The sequence below is a fragment of the Mya arenaria genome, chromosome 16 (genome assembly GCF_026914265.1).
Source record: "Mya arenaria isolate MELC-2E11 chromosome 16, ASM2691426v1".
Lineage (NCBI taxonomy): Eukaryota > Metazoa > Mollusca > Bivalvia > Myida > Myidae > Mya > Mya arenaria.
The window spans coordinates 5,913,419-5,939,189 of NC_069137.1; the positions used below are offsets into that span (position 1 = coordinate 5,913,419).

General features: G+C 34.7%; 1 protein-coding gene across 2 annotated transcripts; it reads right to left on the reverse strand.

Moving 5' to 3' along the window:
* Positions 1 to 6,410: 6,410 nt before the first annotated feature.
* On the reverse strand, positions 6,411 to 24,981 carry LOC128222465 (furin-like protease 1). Of its 2 annotated transcripts, XM_052931478.1 has the most exons (14): positions 24,770 to 24,981; positions 23,569 to 23,664; positions 23,043 to 23,126; positions 21,990 to 22,118; positions 21,253 to 21,317; positions 20,721 to 20,806; positions 15,617 to 15,777; positions 15,133 to 15,342; positions 14,941 to 15,041; positions 14,470 to 14,573; positions 13,205 to 13,322; positions 8,212 to 8,531; positions 7,032 to 7,136; positions 6,411 to 6,605 (listed from the first exon to the last, which is right to left on the reverse strand). In XM_052931478.1, the coding sequence occupies exons 1-14, from the start codon at positions 24,926 to 24,928 to the stop codon at positions 6,490 to 6,492; spliced, it is 1,854 nt and encodes a 617-aa protein (XP_052787438.1). In that variant the 5' UTR covers positions 24,929 to 24,981; the 3' UTR covers positions 6,411 to 6,489. The 2 variants fall into 2 exon arrangements, with proteins under 2 accessions (XP_052787438.1, XP_052787440.1); XM_052931480.1 differs by lacking the exons at positions 23,569 to 23,664; positions 24,770 to 24,981 and adding an exon at positions 23,455 to 23,490.
* Between the last annotated feature and the right edge of the window lie 790 nt (positions 24,982 to 25,771).

A 25,771-nucleotide genomic window follows, 5' to 3' on the forward strand; every position in this document is an offset into this window, starting at 1 on the left:
ATATTTAAATTGAAAAATCAATGGGTTTTATTGCGGCATGGTCTTCAGACTTCACAGACACAGGAGTAAACAAAGGCGATTATTGGCAACGGTGTTGATTTTAAGCACATTGACTTACAAAACATAGTAAGGGTATATATCTGTATGTTTATATGTATATCGACGCTACGAATTGTTTGATTGACCAAATACAATTTGTTTACAATTTATAAATATATTGTTTATTTACTTTTAAAAACAATTACTTTTTATTCTTAAAAAATAACTACACTTCTGGACTGGTGTAGTACGCCATAGATAAAATCAACATCAATAAAGTATCAACGACAAATACTTGTTGCAATAATATCACTACTTATCATCAACATCATCATCAACATCATCATCATCACCATCATCATCATCATCATCATCATCATCATCATCATCATCATCATCATCACAACAACCACCACCACCACCACCACCACCACCACCCCCACCATCATCATCATCATCACCACTACCACCACCACCACCACCATCATCATCATCATCATCATCATCATCATCATCATCATCATCATCATCATCATCATCATCATCATCATCATCATCAGCATCATCATCATCATCATCATCATCATCATCATCATCATCATCGTCGGCACAGCCGAAGCCATCGTCGACGTCATCATCATCATTATCGTCATCATTAGCATCATCATTATCATTACCATCTAGTTCCTACAAAGGATACACTAATTTTTGGCGTGAACATTTCATTTGTGACATTAATTGCAGTATCTGAGATCTGTTTGAGTACTTCAAATTGCTGACACAAAAAGTGTTATGGATTAGAATTTGATATATACTCATTTGTTTCAGCTTTTCATTTGATTTCACTCATTGGCAGAACTCATATTGCATCTTAATGTTGATGAAATATTTAAATAAACTCTAACAGATAAGTAGCAATCTGTATGAAAGCGTATAGCGTATATACTGATGATGTAATCATGTCAAGCAGCTTGTTATTTGGACAATATAATGAACTATATCGACACTGGAAGGTAAAGTTTAACAAGGGTATACTGGAACACGAGTTCATTGGAGGTTTAAACCAGTGTCATATCATAGCTTTTTTAGTGCAAATGATTAAATATTAATATCGTTAAGACATATCCTTTAAACAATATTTAAAAGAAAAGTCCATGAGTTTGTTTTAATCAACTATACTTCTAAAATAAATCGCTTGGGTTTTCTTATAACCCTGATCTAAATATAGAATGCCACTCTATTAATTAGTTCACTGTTTTTTTCCGGTTTGGTTTCTCTTCATCGTCTAATTGGTTTGCCTATGACACGAGAACTAGTTAATCCAATGTTGTTTTTCCGGTTTGGCTGCTAGTTTTTTTCCTCTAAAATAAGTGGTCTTTGTAACCATATTTTAACTGAATTCGGAAAAACGTAATTGTGTTTCTAAACGGAAGAGGTATTATTAACATTGTGGTTAGCTTAGTCTACGTTTAAAATATTTTTAATTTGGTACTAATGTTCCAATTCACAAAACACACCCTTTCGCCACGTGTTTACGTTGCAAATTAAATCATCCTTCCGTAAATGTTCCGTTTGCAGTTTGTAATTAGCCAGAGGTGGCAGTTGCGTTTACATGACCCACCCAATAGCCACACACCCCTGTATAAAAAACATATGTCAATATTGTTTTCAAGACCAAAATTAATTGAAACATGAAACCCTAAATATCAACCAAAAATTCCCAGAAAAAAATCGAAAAAGTCATAGAACCCGCCCTGGTCTTAACATTTAGTATCATTGTTCAGAAAAAATGCTGTTTCATGTTGGGAATAATAATTATTCATTATTGCTGGGTGGGTAACCGAAACAAAGCTCGAACACAAATAAGATTTTCTGCCTTGGGTCTCCTGCACTGCAAAGTATCTATAACGTCGACAACATGTTATAAATAATAAGGTTTCATTTATTCATCGGAATCGGAAAACAGGTGGAATATTGGTAATACGTGGGATTGCCTGTCCCTGTGCCTGGGCCTGCTGTGTTCAAACAAACATGATTCATTAAAGCCGTAGGCCTTAATAGATAACTTGCAGTACTTAACGGTGACCTTTTCTTTTCTAATCCATGATGGTCCCCTATCTTAGTTGGCATAAAAGGACGGTATTTGTTTTGTTGTCAAGTGTTAGATAACATATCGATACATGTATTATAGCAAATCAAGTGATTTAGTGCAGCAAATCACTAAAAACATGCATTATCTGATTGACATTATTATTTTATAATTATTATAATATTCATGATTGCAATGTTCTGTTTTGTAGAACCGTTTGCCTCGGATGTTCATGGATCTCTAAGATATAGTAGTACATGGCCTTTACTAGGACAAGTTAATGGCGGGGAACAGTAAATTTCACAAGACCGTTGACGTCGCCGTGATGTATATGTAAATTTCTCAAGACCGTTGACGTCATCCAGATGTATATGTAAATTTCTCAAGACCGTTGACGTCATCGAGATGTATATGTAAATTTCTCAAGACCGTTGACGTCGCCGAGATGTATATGTAAATTTCTCAAGACCGTTGACGTCATCCAGATGTATATGTAAATTTATCAAGACTGTTGACGCCGCCGAGATGTATATGTAAATTTCTCAAGACCGTTGACGTCGCCGAGATGTATATGTAAATTTCTCAAGACCGTTGACGTCGCCGATATGTATATGTAAATTTCTCAAGACCGTTGACGTTGCCGAGATGTATATGCAATGGCATTGAGCTACTGCCTTTGTGCTTTCAAACAGTGCATAATTGTTAAACCCTTTAACGTGTCCCTGAGGTTGATGTATTGTAAATTTAGTCGATGGAAGTATTAATATAAAGTACGTATGGCAACGAGTACCCGAGTACTCGAGTACTCGATCGAACGTCGGAGTACTCGAGTACCAAATCACTACTCAAGTACTCGGAAAAAACACACTATAAAAATCACAAAATACACGATTTACAGAAGAAGTAACGGATCTGGTTAGTTGCCAAGAGGACAACTTACGGTCCCTCTAATCACCGCTGTGTACACAATTAACCGTAATAAATTAGTTGAGAATTTCAAACTGTCAGCAAGGGGCCACTATTTCCAATTAGCACTGATGTCAATTAGCGAAGTTTTGATAGCGGAACTTTCACCTAAACAATTCTATTGTTTACCAATTAGAGTCCTTTCACCAAACAATGGACGCTAACGAGCGAATGATTAGCGACCGTTACGAGCATTGATTTCTTAATGGGCATATTTTTACTCCTTTTTTTTGCAATAATTATAACAATTGACTGGTTGATATCTTAAATCAAGAATTATGAATATTAATGAGGTACGAAGTAATTCGTTCTTTATTTTATGTAAGCTATTAATTTTCGTTTATTGTAATTCTGATTGATGTTCATTATAAATCTCGACTATCTAGACGCTTGAATAAAATCCGGGTTTGAATTTCCATCTTTATTGTAGCTAATTTGCAGTGCATACATATATGTAAAACCATTAAAGTGAAATGAAAAAAGACAAAATTAAAAGCATGAAACAGCATTTGTTTTCCATTTATTTAATTTCCTGTTCATGTAAATAATGAAAGTCTAATTTAAAGAAAAAAATGACCAATAATACGACCAACGCATAATATACCCCATGAACGATACATGTATACACGATCTTGTCTTTCACAAAAACAAATTCATTTTTTTCCGAGTAATCGAGTACTTGATCGAAAGATTGTCCGAGTACTCGAGTACCAATTTTACTTCTCGTTGCCATCTCTAATATAAAGGTATCCGCTGTACAATCATGTGCATTTTGGATGCTTGGTGATAACGTATTATTTTGGTATTGTCCTTAAGGGTTTAATGTGTGGAGAAAGAATCTATTCAAAGGCATACCGAAAATTAAACAGATAATTGCATTTTTGCAATAAAGATTGAACAGTATGTAAGTTTGCGACCGTTTTCAATTAAAGAACAAACTGCAAAATTTATATCGCAAATTGTAGTTTCAGTATTAGATTTTTCATATCACTGATGAGCAAGCAATACTCGTTCAATTTATACCAGACATAAAAACTTAACATTATCGCCAGTGGTTCCATACTCTGAACAACTTGTACATCGGTAACCTTAGAAGCTGATAGATATGAACAAATTATTTGACCAAAAAAATAAATAATAATATCTTCTTTCATCTTGTACCAATGCAACGTGTACCTTTTTTAGCTTCCTACAAATCATTTTGTGTTAACACGAGGCGATGTTCCTCGTCGCTCCAGACGCAAATTCTACTGCAACAACAACCTTGGTAAGGCTTTGAATGTAGGGCTGTAGTTTGTGTGTGTGTTTTTTGCCGAATTAGTTAAGAAACTGGTACTTTTGAAGAGGTCAAGAGAACAGGTTCTTGAGGAACTGACGTACCTTTAATAAACGGTATGTTTATCATTTAGTGATGTTAAGGTTGTGCCTTTAAATATTATTAATACTGAAATACTTGACTATTTGGCTTGTGCCTGTTAAAATCATTGAATCACTAATGGTTCTCATATGTCGTTTAGCGAGATAGTAAATAGTAAGAATGCGTTACCAAATAATCCATTACGACTATGGTATCAATTGAAAGGGATGTGTTTGGTTTGTTTGTAATATGTGAATGAAATGGCTTAACTTTAGTATATATGTTATTGTTCAAGTGTAGATGTTTTGGTTAATGAACCAATTGCAGTTCATGTTTCCAATTGGAAAGACGTTCGGATAACTGTTGGTTGATCTTACCGGTTGGTGATTATTACGCCTTGTATGCTACAGAGCTAACCACTGTCACAAGTACTGTGCTACTCTGTTATGGGTGAAATATACTAAATTTTCGTTGAATACTATTGCATACAATGACACCATTTCAATCTAAATTTTCACGATTGAACTTAACTTAACTTAGAGTGAACATCATATAATGATATGTGTTTTATATTTCATTCTGCTCACATTTGCTTAAAAGAAGAATAGACAAATGTGCCTTAATTGGCACATAATTGCCCCCAATGACCCCAGATGTGGTACTTTGTAAGAATATACATTTGTTTATCAATTAATGAAATGAGCGTTAGTAAAAAGGTGTTTGTTTTAATAAGATATAACTTATATTTTTCCAAAAGTGCCCAAATACTAAGACTTTTACGGGTTGCGAAATAAAAAAAAATCTCACACAAAAACAAACTTGTATTGTATGCATAAAACTATCTCAAAAGAACGCTTATTTGATTTTTAATTGCAAATGCTTGCTTAAATATTTATGACATCAAACCATTCCGAAAATGCAGTGCAGTGGTATGTAAATAAGTAATGTTAATTGTTCAATACCTATGAACAGAATATTGTCCTAATTCCATGTGTATGCACCTCTAAAGATCTGTATAGTATATGTATATTATATAACAGTGATAGATACTTGCACTTATAACAGATCATGTATTATTCATTTATGTCCGTATATTTACACCTCAACTTCCATTCCTTAAATGAACTGCCTTTCGGCAATTGCGTTCATCAATCGATGAACGCAACATCTTCGGATATGTTCGGATCGCGATTCATCGCATAACAGTATACATACAAATTTGATCTTGTTATTGTTTGTATTGTGTCAGCAGGTCCCGTAAGATATAAATCAACATTATAGAAGTTATTAAATATTAAACGTTTTGTTGCCAAAAATGTTTCAACTTTACTTTTAAAAGTGATTTCAAGTGGTTGATCTTTTCCCGCGTTATTGTGACGTCATTTGAAAAAAATGTTTCCGGTAACAGTCGGGTCTTCCTCTTTACAGATTGGGTAAGAAAGGATTACTGAAAGGTAATCCGAAATGAAATTAAGTATTTTTTAAACGTTTCTTGAATAAAAAAAATGAACTATTGGTGTAAATATAAGAAATAAATTTCGGAGTTGATGTCATTATCGGGGATATGAACGCAATTGGGCTTGTCAAAGTACGCGTGGAGTCCTTCGGACTCCACACACTTAGACCAGCTCAATTGCGTTCATACCCCTATAACGACATCAAGCCCGCAATTCATTCCTTAATCAAATGCCTAGTTTAGGGAATGTTTGGCATGACAATCCTCTGCTGAGCATTTCCTGCACTGGTGTCACTGAAGGGGCCAATTTCCTGTGTATTTGTTTATTGGTTCAGGGCCATTTAGGGTCCATTTCTATAATATAAACATCCCAAACTGCACAGCAGGATATCCAGATAATATGGATAATATGTTAGGTCGGAAAATAGCTTTAAGCTAGTGTCATAATGTTAATCATAACTGACTTCAGATAAAGACTATCTTATTTTATTGTATAATTATTAATGACAAATTGTAACAACACGCAAGTTATCACAATGAAAGACACATAATAATTCGAACTGTCAAAATCAGCGGCCTCACTCAGGATTTTTGTTTTTTTACGATACAAAAGTAAACAAAAGCGATGACAACAATGAGGCCAATACATGCCGAAATTACGGAAATTATAATCACAACAGTTTTATGGTCAGTAGGATCTGAAAATATAAAAAGGCGTAAATAAATAGACTAGTGACATATTCAAGTTGTAATCAACAACAATTTATTTAAGCTCGAATTTAATATCGATGTTTTTCCACAGCAGATGTGTCAATATTGTCGTCTATAAGAGTAATGTGACTCGAATACATTCATATGTATAATTATATACATTTTCAAATTGTGTTAAATATGTGCTATCTTCTTCTACGGTACAGTACTGTTCAGTCATCGGTAATCTTGTTTTGACCAAATCTTTGTTATTGTTTTTAAACATAGACACAGGAACTGCATAGTTTCATGAAGGGTATATTTGTATTTTATTTTCATGGTGAAAACACGCTTTAAATACATTTATTTTAACCATTTTTACAACAGTCAGACCTCTTAAAGATACCAAATGTGTTTTCGGTTATCATGCATACCTTTCAGATCGGTTATGGGTTGAAAAGTAGTAGTAGTAGTACTTTCATTTCGACTGCATTGAATGCCAGTTCCGTATAGGATCAATTTCCAGGAAGACAATGTGCCTACAATAGAAGACAGATATTTGTAGAGGAGAATCTTTCTTAATCTTGGTCCGTATTCATTAATGACTTAAGTCTGTGTTCAGACTAAGACTCAGAAAAGAACTAATTTTTTCAATGTCTCAAATATCTATATATTTGTTATAAATACAACATGTTTTACCAACATTGCTACTTTAATATTTTGTTACATCAAAATTAAGATCTTGGTTTTTGGAGTCTGAGTTTCAATCTTAGACTCAAGAAGGAAGTAAATATGGGCCAAGAGCTGCTTAACGCATCATAAATATCATAATTGCTTTCGACTTTTAAATACATTCAACATCAACATATCAATGGAATCAAATAATTTCTTCAAATAACACCCACCAACACGTGCTTACTTTATCTAGTCAGTCTTAAACTATTTATGTCAGTCAAACTCTATTCAATTTCATTTTTCCCCAGTCTATAACCAGCCACATTTGTGATGGACTTAATTGTACTTCACTTTACATACAAGTACTTGCATTTGCGTTGCGGCAAAGTATAATCGTGATTCATGTATAAGCTTGCGGCTCAGGTTTTTTAATAAATATGAAATATGCACATCGATCTATGGAAATACATATTTTCAAAATCAAGTCATTTTTTAAATGAGACGGTATCTTTATCAACTACAGGTAACATATTCCAGATTCATGAATATTCTCATATCGTAGCGTTAGCATATGTTGAATATTCAATACACAGTAGGGATCGTTTAGATTGTTAAATAGGCATAAAATATCACACTTAATGTAATGTTCTATAATACATTATAGTCGAACCCCGTTCGCTCGAACTCAAGGGACCGGCAAAAATACCTCGAGCCTCGGAAAATTCAAGCCAAGCTAGAACCTTTACCTTCAGTTTAAGAAAATCGTACCTGAACATGTAGTTCAAGCCAACTAGGATTTCGAGCCAAGCGATTTCGAGCCAACGGGTTTCGACAGTATATTACAATACTGTATGTACAAGAGACAACGTTGCAATCGAGCAGTATCACAAATGCAGTCTTGTATTAAATGCTTTTGTACGGAGTATGATTATTTCTTACCTCCTTCGTTTATGTTCGCTTTGACCGATAAGTTAAGTTTCCACGTTCCAAATGGATTTTCACTCCAATGATGTACCGACATATATGTCCATTTTTGTTCTGAATTTTGCATTGAATCCGAGCCCCTCGTAGTCAGGAGAGTGCTCACAGTCCCGCTTGGAGATTCAAGACTTAGTTCAATAACTCCTCTAGTTGTGTATGAAAACTCTATATATGCCTCTACATGTTCAACTCTGTTAACACAATAAGTGGTGTCGTTACACCCGTCCGTGTATATTTGGCTGTTCACCACTCGTACAGTGTCTTTAGGTTTGATCCCTCTGAAATTGTTATCAATCAAGTTTCTTTACATTTACGGCATATATGCTTAAGATCAGCGCGAATACATCGATGTTTTTATTAGTGGTGAAAATGCCAGAAGGAACAAAACGTTATATAGATTACCTTCAACCACATAGAGTACCATAAACTACATGCATTAGATAGAACACCATGAACTACATGCAATCCATAACATACCATGACTTACATACATTATATAGAATACCATGAACTACATACATTAAATAGAATACCATGAACTACATGCATTATATGGAACACCATAAACTACATGCAATCCATAACATACCAAGACCTACATATATTATAAAGAATACCATGAACTACATACATTATATAGAATAACATGAACTACATGCATTATTTAGAATACCTTGAACTATATGCATTATATAGAATACCATGAACTACATGAATTATTTTGAACACCATGAATTACTTGCATTATAAAAAATACCATGAACTACATACATTATAAATAATACCATGAACTACATGCATTATATAGAATACCATGAACTACATGAATTATACTGAACACCATGAATTACTTGCATTATAAAGAATACCATGAACTACATACATTAAAAAGAATACCATGAACTACATGCATTATATAGAATACTATGATCTACATAAATTATACGCAACACAATGACCTACATGCATTATATAGAATACCATGAACTACATGCATTATAAAAAATACCATGAACAACATGCATTTCATAGAATACCATGAACTACATACATTATATAGAATACAATGAACAACATGAATTATACGGAACACCATGAACTACATGCATTTTACAGAATACCATGAACTACATACATTATATAGAAGACCATGAACTACATGCATTGTATAGAATACCATGAACTACATGCATGATACAGAATACCATGTACTATATGCATTATATAGAAAACCATGAAGTACATGCATTTTATAGATTACCATGAACTACATTCATGATACAGAATACCATGTACTATATGCATTATATAGAAAACCATGAAGTACATGCATTTTATAGATTACCATAAACTACATGCATTATATAGAATACCATGAACTACATACATTATATAGAATACCATGTACTATATGCATTATATAGAATACCATGAACTACATGCATTATAAAGAATACCATGAACTACATACGTTATATAATATACCATGAACTATATGATTATAAAGAATACCATGAAATATATGATTATATAGAATACCAGAAAGGACATGCATTATATAAAATACCATGAACTACACGCATTATATAGAATACCATAAACTATATGCATTATATTGAAAACCATGAACTACATACATTTATAGAATACCATGAACTTCATGCATTATATAGAATACCATCAACTACATACATTATATAAAATACCATGAACTACATACATAAAATAGAATACCATGAACAACATAAATTATATAGAATTCCATGCACTACATACATTTTATAGAATACCATGAACTTTACGCATTATATAGACTACCATGAACTACATTAATTATACGCAACACAATGAACTACATTATTTAGAATACCATGAACTACATGCATTCCATAGAATACCATGAACTACATACATTATATAGGATACCATGAACTACATACATTATATAGGATACCATGAACTACAGACATTTTATAGAATACCATGAATTACATGCATTATATAGAATACCATGAACTACATGCGTTATATAGAAAACCACGAACTACATGCATTTCATAGAATACCATAAACTACATGCATTATATAGAATACCTTGAACTTCATGCATTATATAGAATACCATGCACTACATACATGTTATAGAATACCATGAACTACATGCATTATATAGAATAACATGAACTATATACATTTTATAGAATACCATGAACTACATACATTTTATAGAATACCATGCACTGCATGCATTATATAGAATGCCATGAACTACATGCATTATATAGAATACCATGAAATACATGCTTTATATAGAAAACCACGAACTACATGCATTACATAAAATACCATGAACTACATACATTATATAGGATACCATGAACTACATACAATATATAGAGTTCCATGCTCTACAGACATTTTATAGAATACCATGAACTACAAGCATTATATAGAATACCATGAACAACATGCATTATATAGAATACCATGAACTACATACATTTTATAGAATACCATGAATTACATGCATTATATAGAATACCATGAACTACATGCGTTATATAGAAAACCATGAACTACATGCATTTCATAGAATACCATAAACTACATGCATTATATAGAATACCTTGAACTTCATGCATTATATAGAATACCATGCACTACATACATTTTATAGAATACCATGCACTGCATGCATTATATAGAATGCCATGAACTACATGCATTATATAGAATACCATGAAATACATGCTTTATATAGAAAACCACGAACTACATGCATTACATAAAATACCATGAACTACATGCATTATATAGAATACCTTGAACTTCATGCATTATATAGAATACCATGCACTACATACATGTTATAGAATACCATGAACTACATGCATTATATAGAATACCATGAACTACATGCAATATATAGAATACCATGAACTACATACATTTTATAGAATACCATGAACTACATGCATTATATAAAATACCATGAACTACATGCATTATATAGAAAACCACAAACTACATGCATTTCATAGAATGCAATAAACTACATACATTATATAGAATACCTTGAACTTCATGCATTATATAGAATACCATGAACTACATACATTTTATAGAATACCATGCAATGCATGCATTATATAGAATGCCATGAACTACATGCATTATATAGAATACCATGAAATACATGCTTTATATAGAAAAAACGAACTGCATGCATTACATAAAATACCATGAACTACATGAATTATATAGAATACCTTGAACTACATGCAATATATATATAATACCATATGCGTGAAAAATTACATGATGTTACATCAACGTCTTTCTAAACACCTGCTCAAAACAAACATCATCGCTTATAAAATATAACAGTCATGCACATTGTTTAAAGCATTTGAAGAAATCGCTGATGTAAAAACGTAAACGTCATCCGAGCGACCGGAGCAACGGACAGTCATCAAATACTCTGCGAGAGCGGGAATGATACCAACGGACACTTGGAAATTTATGAATCCGGAGTATGTATTAAGAAAATGTTCCCGGACGCTTGTACTTCATTGGCACAAGCGTTTCCGGGACGGTCGAGACGACATAAGTGACAACAAGAGAAGTGATCGACAACTGGATAGTGGCAGTATCGACAAAATGCAGCGCGTCATTTATGTAGATCGGCAGAAATCTATTGACGATATAGCGGAAAGTGTTGGATAACGCCATGTATATAACATCCTGACAAAGAACTTGAATGAAAACAGACAAGATGGATGCCGCGCCTTTTGACGGAAGAACATATGAAAAGATGATATGATAAAAGCATCTAAGAAATTTCTAAAGCGCTGGAGACAGGAAGGTGGTCGACTCTAAAGTCGTATCATTACTTCGGATGAAACCTCGGTGAACGTTTATGACCCTGAAAATAATGGAGCCTATGGTGTGGAAAGACGATCTTCGCCTCCTTCTAAGAAAGCGATGAGATCAAAATCATCAAAAAAAGATTATGCAAAATTTCTTCATGAACAGTCAGTATATCTTCCTGCAACATGCAGTACCTAGCCAGACAGACAATAAAGATTGCTATAAAAAAGTAGGTTACATCAACATATAAATTAAGATCACAAATAATAGTATGACATTTATTAGTTATTTCTTATTCATCAAGGTATTTTGCATATATTAACATGATTTTGGTTTATATTGAGTTAATAAATGTTTGTGACATTTTAGGTCGTGCAGAGACATCTCACGAAAGGATTAAGAAAGAAACGTCTGTGCTGCGAAATTGAAACAGAACTACAAGGCTTCGCATAACCCGGCTGCTCCTGCACATCGGACTAAAGACACATTACAAACAATATATTTTTAGGGTATGAACGACTGAAACACCCGCCTTATGGTCCCGACCTTTCGCCTATGGAACTGTGTGTATTTGCGCCCCTAAAGGCTGACAAACGAGGTCCCAGATTTGAATCTAAGGAATAAATGAAATTAGCCGTCAGGTTGGCGATAAGCATTTACGGACAGGGTGGTACGCGGCCATTTTTAACAAGAGGATATAATGGTGCAAAAAAGCATTTATTTTCAAGGGCAATACTTTGGAGAAAAATGACGAGCAAGCAATGGCCTACGTTGACGTTATTTCATTAGTTAACGTTTACAGTACGTCATTTCCGTACGAAGTGATATCTACGGTGTGAGTTAAGATTATTTGCGAAGTTAAAATTGATTGTTTTGTGTGTGTGATTAAAAAGTAATATATGTAGAGTCCTGTAGAGTATAGCTTTTGCTTTATTTTGATGTCATTTTATCTTTTTCAAAGGCAGTCCGGGAACTTAATGACTGCACCTCGTCTATGTTAACATTTATTGTATCAGTGACAATCGTCAGTTGTAAAAATATAACCGTTTTTTTTTTAAGGTACACAATTTGTTTTTCTTACTTCATCTCTTTTTTGACAAGCGTGTGACACACATGTTGCTCGGGAAGGCTCTGCCATGTTTGTGCCCTGTGAACCATTGCGTTGACGTCTATGAGGCCGTATCCAAACCAATGACTCACTAAAATCAAAACACGTCCATACACATGTCACTAAATTGAATATGGTCAAATAAATCATATCAAAAACGTTTAAACCCCGTGCAATTAAATAGGTTTGTATTTCTAGTGACTGCCTTAAATACTTATTCATGTTGACATTGTGTGTCGTATACTAGTGAACAGGGTGAGCCGTATACAGCATAACGTGGTGTACCGTGTACACTCGAATGTGATGTACCGTAAACAACTGAACGTGGTGTTAAGAATGAATTGATAGCGATGCTATGTCTGATATGATTAGATGATTCTCGTGTATTGCTCTATGGTAGCCTGAAGTTGATACTTGAGTGTCCATATAATGTTATTCAAGTTTTGTTGTTTTACATTATGTCGACATTCTATGAACTAACAACCGTCGGATATCCTAATGTACTTTTGCGCTATAATTCGCTATGTACCGTGTGCGATTTGGCTAGGAAAATGTCGTAACCAAGAAGATGTAATAAAGCAGTTCCATTTGTTCCACAAACAACGAGTGCGGAAACCTTACCTTCCCATATTGACAGACACTCGTACTTACGCTATATCGTAGAAAAGTATTCTGGCGAAACCTCAAATTGAGCTAAGCCCGCGTTTTCACTTCAAATTTTAAAACAGCTACTAAGTCTACTCGCCTGTAGAGGCCACTTTAAGCAACATTTTGAGTATTTAATTGTAATATGCAGTAACATTATAAAAAAACAATTGTTTCCCCTGCCTCATATTTATATATTCCAGATTTAGGCGGTCAATTTCCCCACGGTATGTGAAAAAAAAAAAAAACATATGGAAAGCGTTGTAATACAAATGCCAAATTTTAACCATGCCTTCAGGAAAAATACTTTCCGAATAAATCACATATTTTTTGCTTGACAAAATAGACTTTGTCGACGAACCCGAATTGTTGAACCATGATTTATTAATACTCTAACATAAATAAAAAGTGTATTGTGGAAACATCTACAATAGTATCGATAAAAAATAATTGAAAAATCAGTAAATATACAGATTCTATTTATACTATACTCACGAGCAAGTTTTGTGTTAAAACATCATGCCAAAATTCCTTTAAGATTACCCTAGGATTTGCCTGCCATTTATGCATTCGGACATGGGTTAAAGAAATACCATTTCTTCCGACCGCATTTTGCTTAGCTTCTGTGAATTTCAGGTCGTCTAATTTGGCAGTTTCAATCAAAAGCTGTTGAATGTCACGCCAATGGAGATTCTTGCTGAAATAGAAGGTGTCAACTTCAAACACATAGATATCTATCGTGATTTGTTCACGGCTGTCACACAACATTGTACTGTCGTTCACACATTCCCGCTAATGTTATATCAATTATGTGTAGTTTAAATTCTGAATAATGGAAATTTTGGAATATAGCACACAAACAACTGTGAATAAATGATTCTTCTATTGCCACTTTGTCCATGACCCAAATTAACGTCATGTATGACAGTAATCGTGTACATTAAACATTACGAACATGTCCTACTAAGATTCAAAACCCATTTAAAATGTACTTTGAAGATATTAAATTACCTACATTGCCTAAAAAACATTTAAATGTAACAAAACTATGTAAAGTGACCTACTTTGCCTCAAGCACCAGTGCAAGTGCCCCAGCTGCTAAGGGAGCAGCTGCCGAGGTTCCGGTGAACGAATTAATACAACCGCCATTAACGTCAGTGGTACACTGAAATGTAAATATAAATCTGGTACTGAGAAAACTAGAATGATTCTGAGGATACTTTGTAGTATAAAGTACAGATTGCCTCTTAACTTACCAAGTTGTCAGATGTTCCTCCCTTTCCTGTGTAGGCACTTGCCAAAACGGCGCTACAAGGCTCCGCATAACCTGGAGGCTCGAGATCACGGGCAACACCATTGATTCCAATCGTGTAAATACTGTTAACATATCCGTCCATGTTGCAGTTGTCGTCAAAACCACCGTTGCCTCCGGCGAAGACGTAGATTACACCTTTGCCACCTCGTAACTGTAGTATCACACAATTAATTCATAAAAGGCTACTCCAAAAATGTTATTCTTGCACTTATTCATCGCCCAAACAGCCTGCATTAAACGTAATTGCATACTATTGAGCACTTTTGTTTTAAATATATACTTAATTGGAAGCAATATGCCAATTTCTACCTATCAAACTATGGTAACATTTAAAATACTTAAAACATTATTAAATACAATGAAATAATTGTTATCTCAATCTAGGTAGAATTAAGAGTGCAAATGGCATGAGTTGACAAAAATACCGAAGATGTTCCATGAACAAAAGCTTCCTTCACAGGCTGTGATGGGCCATCGAAGCTTCCGTCATTTCCTCCCCAACTGTTTGATGATACATCAACGTCAGTTGTTAAAGCATTTACCTGTCCACTTGGCAAAACACCATTTGGCCCTATCATTCGTACAGCTGAAACATAAATGTGTTTTCCTTTTATCAACAATTAAATGTACATGAGAACACGACAAGACAAATAAGTTGATTTTCCACGATGTACATAAGAAAAATAAGTATTAGTTGTTTTCCCACTATGTACCTCACATAAGGAAAAAACGGATTAGTTGCTTCTCCACGATGTACCTCACATAAGAAAAAGACAGACTAGTTTGTTCTCCACGATGCATCCCACATAAGGATAAAGCAGATTATTTGCTTCTCCACCAAGTATATTACATAAGGACAAAGCAGATTAGTTGCTTCTCCACCAAGTATCTTACATAAAGACAAGGCAGATTAGTTGCTTCTCCACCAAGTACCTTACATAAGGACAAAGCCGATTAGTTGCTTCTCCACGATTTAACACACATAAGGAAAATACAGATGAGATGCTTCTCTACGATGTACCTCTCATAAGGTCAGTACGGATTAGTTGCTTCTCCACGAAGTACCTCACATAAGGACAAGGCAGATAAGATACTTTTCCACGATGTACCTCACATAAAGACAAGGCAGATAAGATATTTCTCCACGATGTACCTCACATAAGGACAAGGCGGATAAGTTTCTTCTCCACGAAGCACCTCACATAAGGACAATGCAAATAAGATATTTCTCCACGATGTAACTCACATAAAGACAAGGCAGATAAGATACTTCTTCACGATGTACCTCACATAAGGACAAGGCAGATAAGATACTTCTCCACGATGTACCTCACATAAGGACAATGCAAATAAGATACTTCTCCACGATGTACCTCACATAAGGACAAGGCAGATAAGATACTTCTCCACGAAGTACCTCACATAAGGACAATGCAAATAAGATACTTCTCCACGATGTACCTCACATAAGGACAATGCAAATAAGATACTTCTCCACGATGTACCTCACATAAGGACAATGCAGATAATATACTTCTTCACGATGTACCTCACATAAGGACATGGCAGATAATATACTTCTCCACGATGTACCTCACATAAGGCAAGGCAGATAAGATACTTCTCCACGATGTACCTCACAAAAGGACAAGACAGATAAGATACTTCTCCACGATGTACCTCACATAAGGACAAGGCAGATAAGATACTTCTCCACGATGTACCTCACATAAAGACAAGCAGATAATATACTTCTTCACGATGTACCTCACATAAGGACAAGGCAGATAAGATACTTCTCCACGATGTACCTCACATAAAGACAAGGCAGATAATATACTTCTCCACGATGTACCTCAAATAAGGACAAGGCAGATAAGATAATTCTTCACGATGTACCTCACATAAGGACAAGGCAGATAAGATACTTCTTCACGATGTACCTCACATAAGGACAAGGCAAATAAGATATTTCTCCACGATGTACCTCACATAAAGACAAGGCAGATAATATACTTCTTCACGATGTACCTCACATAAGGACAAGGCAGATGAGATACTTCTTCACGATGTACCTCACATAAAGACAAGGCAGATAATATACTTCTCCACGATGTACCTCACATAAAGACAAGGCAGATGTACCTCACATAAAGACAAGGCAGATAAGATACTTCTCCACGATGTACCTCACATAAAGACAAGGCAGATAAGATACTTTTCCACGATGTAACTCACATGATAAGATACTTCTCCACGAGGTAACTCACATAAAGACAAGGCAGATAAGATACTTATCCACGATGTACCTCACATAAGGACAAGGCAGATAATATACTTCTCCACGATGTACCTCACATAAGGACAAGGCAGATAAGATACTTCTCCACGATGTACCTCACTTAAGGACAATGCAAATAAGATACTTCTCCACGAAGTACCTCACATAAAGACAATGCAAAAAAGATACTTCTCCACGAAGTACCTCACAAAAAAACAAGGCAGATAAGATACTTCTCCACGATGTACCTCACATAAGGACAAGGCAGATAATATACTTCTTCACGATGTACCTCACATAAGGACAATGCAGATAAGATACTTCTTCACGATGTACCTCACATAAAGACAAGGCAGATAATATACTTCTCCACGATGTACCTCACATAAGGACAAGGCAGATAAGATACTTCACCACGATGTACCTCACATAAAGACAAGGCAGATAATATACTTCTTCACGATGTACCTCACATAAGGACAATGCAGATAATATACTTCTTCACGATGTACCTCACATAAGGACAAGGCAGATAAGATACTTCTTCACGATGTACCTCACATAAGGACAAGGCAGATAAGATACTTCTCCACGATGTACCTCACATAAGGACAAGGCAGATAAGATACTTCTCCACGAAGTACCTCACATAAGGACAAGGCAGATAAGATACTTCTCCACGATGTACCTCACATAAAGACAAGGCAGATAAGATACTTCTCCACGATGTACCTCACATAAGGACAATGTAGATAATATACTTCTCCACGATGTACCTCACATAAAGACAAGGCAGATAATATACTTCTCCACGAAGTACCTCACATAAGGACTAGGCAGATAAGATACTTCTCCACGATGTAACTCACATAAGGACAAGGCAGATAAGATACCTCTTCACAATGTACCTCAAATAAGGACAATGCAGATAATATACTTCTTCACGATGTACCTCACATAAAGACAAGGCAGATAAGATACTTCTCCACGATGTACCTCACATAAGGACAATGCAGATAAGATACTTCTCCACGATGTACCTCACATAAAGACAATGCAGATAATATACTTCTTCACGATGTACCTCACATAAAGACAAGGCAGATAAGATACTTCTCCACGATGTAAATCACATAAAGACAAGGCAGATAAGATACTTCTCCACGATGTAAATCACATAAAGACAAGGCAGATAAGATACTTCTCCACGAGGTAACTCACATAAAGACAAGGCAGATAAGATACCTCTCCACGAGGTAACTCACATAAGGACAAGGCAGATAAGATACTTCTTCACGATGTACCTCACATAAGGACAAGGCAGATAATATACTTCTCCACGATGTACCTCACATAAGGACAAGGCAGATAAGATACTTCTTCACGATGTACCTCACATAAGGACAAGGCAGATAAGATACTTCTCCACGATGTACCTGACATAAGGACAAGGCAGATATGATACTTCTCCACGATGTACCTCACATAAGGACAATGCAGATAATATACTTCTCCACGATGTACCTCACATAAGGACAAGGCAGATAAGATACTTCTCCACGATGTACCTCACATAAGGACAAGGCAGATAAGATACTTCTCCACGAAGTACCTCACATAAGGACAAGGCAGATAAGATACTTCTCCACGATCTACCTCACATAAAGACAAGGCAGATAAGATACTTCTCCACGATCTACCTCACATAAGGACAAGGCAGATAATATACTTCTCCACGATGTACCTCACATAAAGACAAGGCAGATAATATACTTCTCCACGATGTACCTCACATAAAGACAAGGCAGATAAGATACTTCTCCACGATGTAACTTACATAAAGACAAGGCAGATAAGATACTTCTTCACAATGTACCTCACATAAGGACAAGGCTGATAAGATACTTCTCCACGATGTACCTCACATAAGGACAATGCAAATAAGATACTTCTCCACGATGTACCTCACATAAAGACAAGGCAGATAAGATACTTCTCCACGATGTACCTCACATAAGGACAATGCAGATAATATACTTCTTCACGATGTACCTCACATAAGGACAATGCAGATAATATACTTCTTCACGATGTACCTCACATAAGGACAATGCAGATAATATACTTCTTCACAATGTACCTTACATAAGGACAATGCAGATAATATACTTCTTCACGATGTACCTCACATAAGGACAAGGCAGATAAGATACTTCTTCACGAAGTACCTAACATAAGGACAAGGCAGATAAGATACTTCTTCACGAAGTACCTCACATAAGGACAAGGCAGATAAGATACTTCTCCACGATGTACCTCACATAAGGACAAGGCAGATAAGATACTTCTTCACGATGTACCTCACATAAGGACAATGCAAATAAGATATTTCTCCACGATGTAACTCACATAAGGACAAGGCAGATAAGATACTTCTTCACGAAGTACCTCACATAAGGACAAGGCAGATAATATACTTCTCCACGATGTACCTCACATAAGGACAAGGCAGATAAGATACTTCTCCACGATGTAACTCAAATAATGACAAGGCAGATTAGGTTCTTTTCCACGATATACTTCACATAAGGACAAAACAGATGTGTTTTTCCACGATGGACCGCATTAAGTGAGTCGACATATTCCTTGTTTTCATGGCAAAACGTACATACAAACAAGACAGAAAAATTCACTATAGACTAGGTTCAAAGAGTCATATATATTGTTTGTTGTTGTTCTTTTAATAATGCTTAATCAAAAAGCAATGGAGTTCGAGTTGTTTAAAGAAGTATATTTTGATAACACATAATCAACTGTTCCATAATCAACGACTATAAGATATATGACATTGTCGGATACTGCCGATACACTACTGTAATATGCTTTGATGATAAACGTGTGAGTTTTACCTAGTACACTTTCGTTAGGATGAATATATAATTGGGCAGTTTCAAAGGTTCCGCAATAAAACTTTTTTGTCGGACCGATCACTATCCAACTATATCCAATTGTTTATTCAACTACTTACCCCTGTTGCCTGCGGATACATCTGACAGTAAAGGCTTATTGACGAGTACTAAATTGTTGCATGCGAATTCATTGGAGGAAAAATTGCTCCAGCTGACTCATGCATATTCATATAAACAATATTGTGTCTGTCAATTTCACCACGTTTTAAATACAGTGGTTGCCGATGATGGTATATAAGTGCACCAAATGTCACAATATGAAAGCACGTTACTAATTACCAAAAAGCGTTGCCTGGTATGCTGCACCGATAACGCAAAATCTATTAGTCTCTGCCACAGCAACTCCTGCACACTTTGTTCCATGGCTAATAAAGAATAAATTAAAACATATTCCTTTATATTTAACATGGTAGGCTGTTTTCATAAAAGTGAAATGTTTTTTTGAAATGTAGATTGAGATACTGATCGCGATTCAAGTTTGACAGTTTTTTTTATTGTCACCCTTAAGTCACAGCCTGCCGAAGAAACGCGAAAATTAATTAAATTTACGATGTTAAGGTGACACACTGATTAATTAAACTGAAAAGCATGTTGTTTTTAAAAGAATGTTGATCGAAATTTAGTTGAATAATGTTTGTAAATAGTAATCAACCTTTAATTGTCGCAGTTTAGTTTTTAGACCTTGGAAATGATCATATTTTTTATACTGAAACCACGCAAAAAGTTTGCAAATTGTGAAATTTGAATCATTCCTGAAATGATTACATACATTTGATAGTTTACATATTTTATAATTTATTTGCAGGCATACCTATTTCCAACACTTGGCAATGGAGAGTTGTCGTTATCATAAACGTCTCTACTTCCAGATAAGTTCTGAATTGTATTTATGTATTTATAACTTGTGCGGTTCAATACCTTGACATAAATCAGGAACGAAATTATCGTTAAACCTTCAAAGATACACAAACATTGTCACAGTACGGGCGTTTTTGAAAAAGTCGATATATTAACATCTCAATTTTGTTCAATATTTTAACTGCAAGAGAGATTTATCTGACTTGATAAATTAACGACACGTAGAGGTTTTGGTTCCTTCTGGCATTAAACCCAAAATGTGTAATGAGCAAACAATACATATTGCGTTAAACGATAAATCCATTGTAATGGCTTCTGACAAATGAGGTAACATTTGGACCAGTTGATTCAATATATTTTAGCAAGTAAGCCAACCGGCTAAGTCGAATCACATATACCATGTCATGTGCATAAACATATAGTTACATACACGCCCATAGTGCAACATTTTGGCAAAAATTTTATATTGACATCTCGATTTGTTCAGTTTTGTCATATTGGTTTAAAAAAGAGGCTTCTGACTTTATTTTGTATTTGTATTTGTGAACAGAAAGTGCATTCCAAACAACTCGCAATTGAGCAAATATAATTGAATAAATTTACCGAAAGTAGAAAGGGAACTCGAATCAAATGCCGTGTCATTAACACCACAATAAATCAAAAGCAAATAATAATTCCAAATGAACTCACAATTCTGTCTTTAAGGTCAGGATTGTTGTAGTCAACCCCGTCATCTACAATTGCCAATGTTACTCCTTTACCGGTGAGATTCATTTTCCATGTATCTTCCACACCCATTGATGGCCCAGATCTACTATTCTGTATACAAAGTAGTATGGTTGTGTTATTATGATGGTTGCAAATTGTTAAATTAACAACAATAATTAACGACAAAACTAGTCGAAACATTCCTACATCTAATTGTGAAAGTTCAAGGCTTTATCGTTACATATCAATATACCAAAACGTGTTGTGTCCTCGATCGTACTACACATATTAAGCAGTAACTAATTGAGCAGAACGTTATAGGTGACTGCTTGTAAAGGTGTTTATGCTTATTGTTTAACAGAGTGGCGGGTTCGTGTTCCAGTTAAAACAGACCTTAAGATACTTATCGTCTTCCAGGATGGACGTTAAATAGGAGTCGAGTATGACAGTGCTATGGACTGGTGCACGTTAAAGATTCAGGGTAGCTCTAACAAAGGTTGCATTATGTCTGTGCACTATGCTCCAATCACCTAAATTGACTAACAATATTATCGGAGCATTCGCCGAATGGACATTGCCCGAGTGCGGGTTTAAATAAGCTTACACACAGTACCAACTTCCATAACAGTGCATTTAATAAACAAGTCCGTATATCCAGCATAGCGGACCGACACAGCAGAGCAGTGAGTGACATTGATATGCATTATATTTTATCAGTAATTGTGTTTTTTATTATCAGTCAGCGTCAACGTATGCGCGCATGAAGCTTGGGCAAAACATCAATGACGCCATTTTCGAAATGGTTTGATGTCATCAATAATTATGAAGCATTTGCAATTACAATCGAATAAGCATCATTTTGAGTCATTTGTATGCTTTAAATTAAACTACATATTGTTTGTTTAGGTAATATATCACTCTAATTTTATCTTATGTGCGCCAGTGTTGAATGTATTTCTCAATAAAACAGAAACGAATCTTCTGTTAATTTAAACGCACGACATAAAATAAAAATGCAGAGATTAATTTACTTACAAGGTACCACATCTGGGGCCATTTGGGGTCCATTATCTGTCTTAAAGACACATTGATCCACTCTTCTTGTTTAATAAATGTAAGCTGAATAGAAATAAGGCAAAAATCATAATATGTTTACGACTTATTTTTTATTTAATTATTACATTTCACTTTGAAATAGTGTGATTGTATGCAGTGTTGTACACAAATTATTGTCATTCACCAATACCGGAGTAAAACAGTACCAAGGGGTAAGATCAGCCTACAATTATCTTTACGCCTTGCAAATTTGAAACTAGAACTTGAATATATATACATGAAACATTATATATACACTTAACTTAGGTCATTTCCTTAACAAATCCAAAACAAACCAAACAAACCACTTTCATCTCATAAAAAAATATTTACCGAAAATTAATGGGAATACCGTTTATTAAAGGTCCGAATATTGTTTTTGTTTGTTTGCAGTTTCATCCAGGACACATTTTCTTGACTCAGTTTCTTACCTATTTCCGAAAACAAACAAATACTACAGCCTTACATTCAAAGCCTTACGAAGGGAGTTATTGTAGTTGTATCTGCGCCTTGAGCGATGGGGAACATCGCCTCGTGTTAGCACAAAATGGTTTGTTGGAAGCTGGAAAGGAAACATAAAATGTATGTTGCTTTGACACTTGTAATAAATGAAGAGATGAATAAGGTTAAATGTATTTGTCAAACAGTGTGTCGCATAGCTCAGTTTTATTTTAAATTGAACGAGTATGGTTTGCTGATCACTGACATGAACACTAAAAAACTGAAACTACAATCAGTGATATAATTATTGCAGTTTGTTATATGTTTCAATTGAGTACGGACGTAAGATATTGTTTTTTGTTGTTTATCTGCGTATTAAACATATCAAATGAAAACAAAATAATACGATATCACCAAGCATCCAAAATGCACATGATTGTACAGCGGATACCTTAACATCAATACTTTCATTGACTTAATTTACAATGCCAAAAACTCAGGGACACGCTAAAAGGCTGTACGAACATGAGCGGTGACACTGTTTGAAAGCACAACGACAATAGCTCAATGCCAGTGCAAGTAATATCAAGCGACGTCAGCGGTCTTTTGGAATTTATAGTTTGTTACTTCCTTCTTTAAAAACAAATACTGTAATATAATCGCCGGAATTTACCTTTTAATTAAGGCCACAGCAAGTTTGCTTTCGATTTCACTGCCGAAAAAAAATGAAATGTAGGTATTGTTTTGCTTAAGAATTTAAATAATACCAATATTTGTTAATATTCACAATATGATGCCATATTGTCAGTTTAAATGGTCTCTGCACGCTTTTAGAAAAAAAAGTTCATTCAGCTAACTAACGAAATGAAATGCCAAAAACCACAAAACATACCTGTAAGAGAACGGTGGCAATACATATTAAGGTCGATTCAATATGTTAGTGTAGGTGATTCAAAATGAACGCCTAAATATAGGTGTGAATCAAACTATTTATTCACAATGCATTTAGGTTCGTTGCATAATTACGGATATTAACTATTTCAACAAGCATTTAAAATGGGAAATCATTGCATCACTTAACATCCGCCCACCTACTGGTTTATATTAATACGCCAATTATGCATATTTATAATTGTAGTAAATAGATGTTGCTGCCGTAAGCACATTATTGGCTGATATTTAGGAACGACATAATGCTAAATGTAAAAAGATACAAAAGAGCTTACCTTTTTAACAAAATTAAACCCAAGCCTAAATGACACTCTTTTCACTTCGTCTTCAGTAATTGGTCCCTGTAAAAGCCATGTATTACTGAATCTTAAAGACTCGTTAATAGCAAAAACATACGGTACTAAAACACAGAACAGATTTATCGTTAATATCATTATTAGAAAATAATAATTTCAATCACGTAATGCATGATATTTGCTGCACTGAACTGCTCTGTTCGATATCAGGGTATTAAATCGATATGTAATCTTAATTTACATGAGAACAAAACAAATACCATCCTTTCATGACATCTTGGTTAGATAAGGGACTGAAATAGCAAAGGGAAGTTCACCGTTTAAGTAATGCAAGTTATCTATTTAAGGCATCAAGCTTTGATAAATCATCACTGTTTGAGCACTGTGCTAATAACATCAAATATTTGCATTGATTGAGCATTTTTTTGTAAAATGACATAAATTGCTTGCACATTGGACAGCCAATCCTGTTGAATTAAGACTTCGCTGATAACTTCCCCTTTTCAGATAAATCATTTGAGTGACATCACTTTTATACATTGTGATTTCAAAAGATATTCAGAAGCGCTGTTTATATTGTTATTATTTCCCTGCCTTATCAACTATGACACAAATCAAACAAAGCCTTATTCACTATTTACTCCTACGCGGAGAGTACACAAGCTAGAAAAATAATATCTCTACCTGAGCCAATTTATGACCACTGTGCGCAAGAATGTATTTTTTTTTTTTTTAATTAAAGCGATATTTAATGTATCAGAAGTATATAAAGCCTATAATTTTGTAATGACATAGACCATTATGTTGAATATGTATGCATCTGGCGCTTTTGCAATGATGGTAACATTTGAAAGGGGTTTGTTTCCGGAAAACTAATATGTATGTTAGCTGACCAAAATTATATTTCAGTTATATCAGATTGTTTTTGTACCTATTTATTTCGGTATGATATAAACATTGTATTCCAATTCACACATGGGG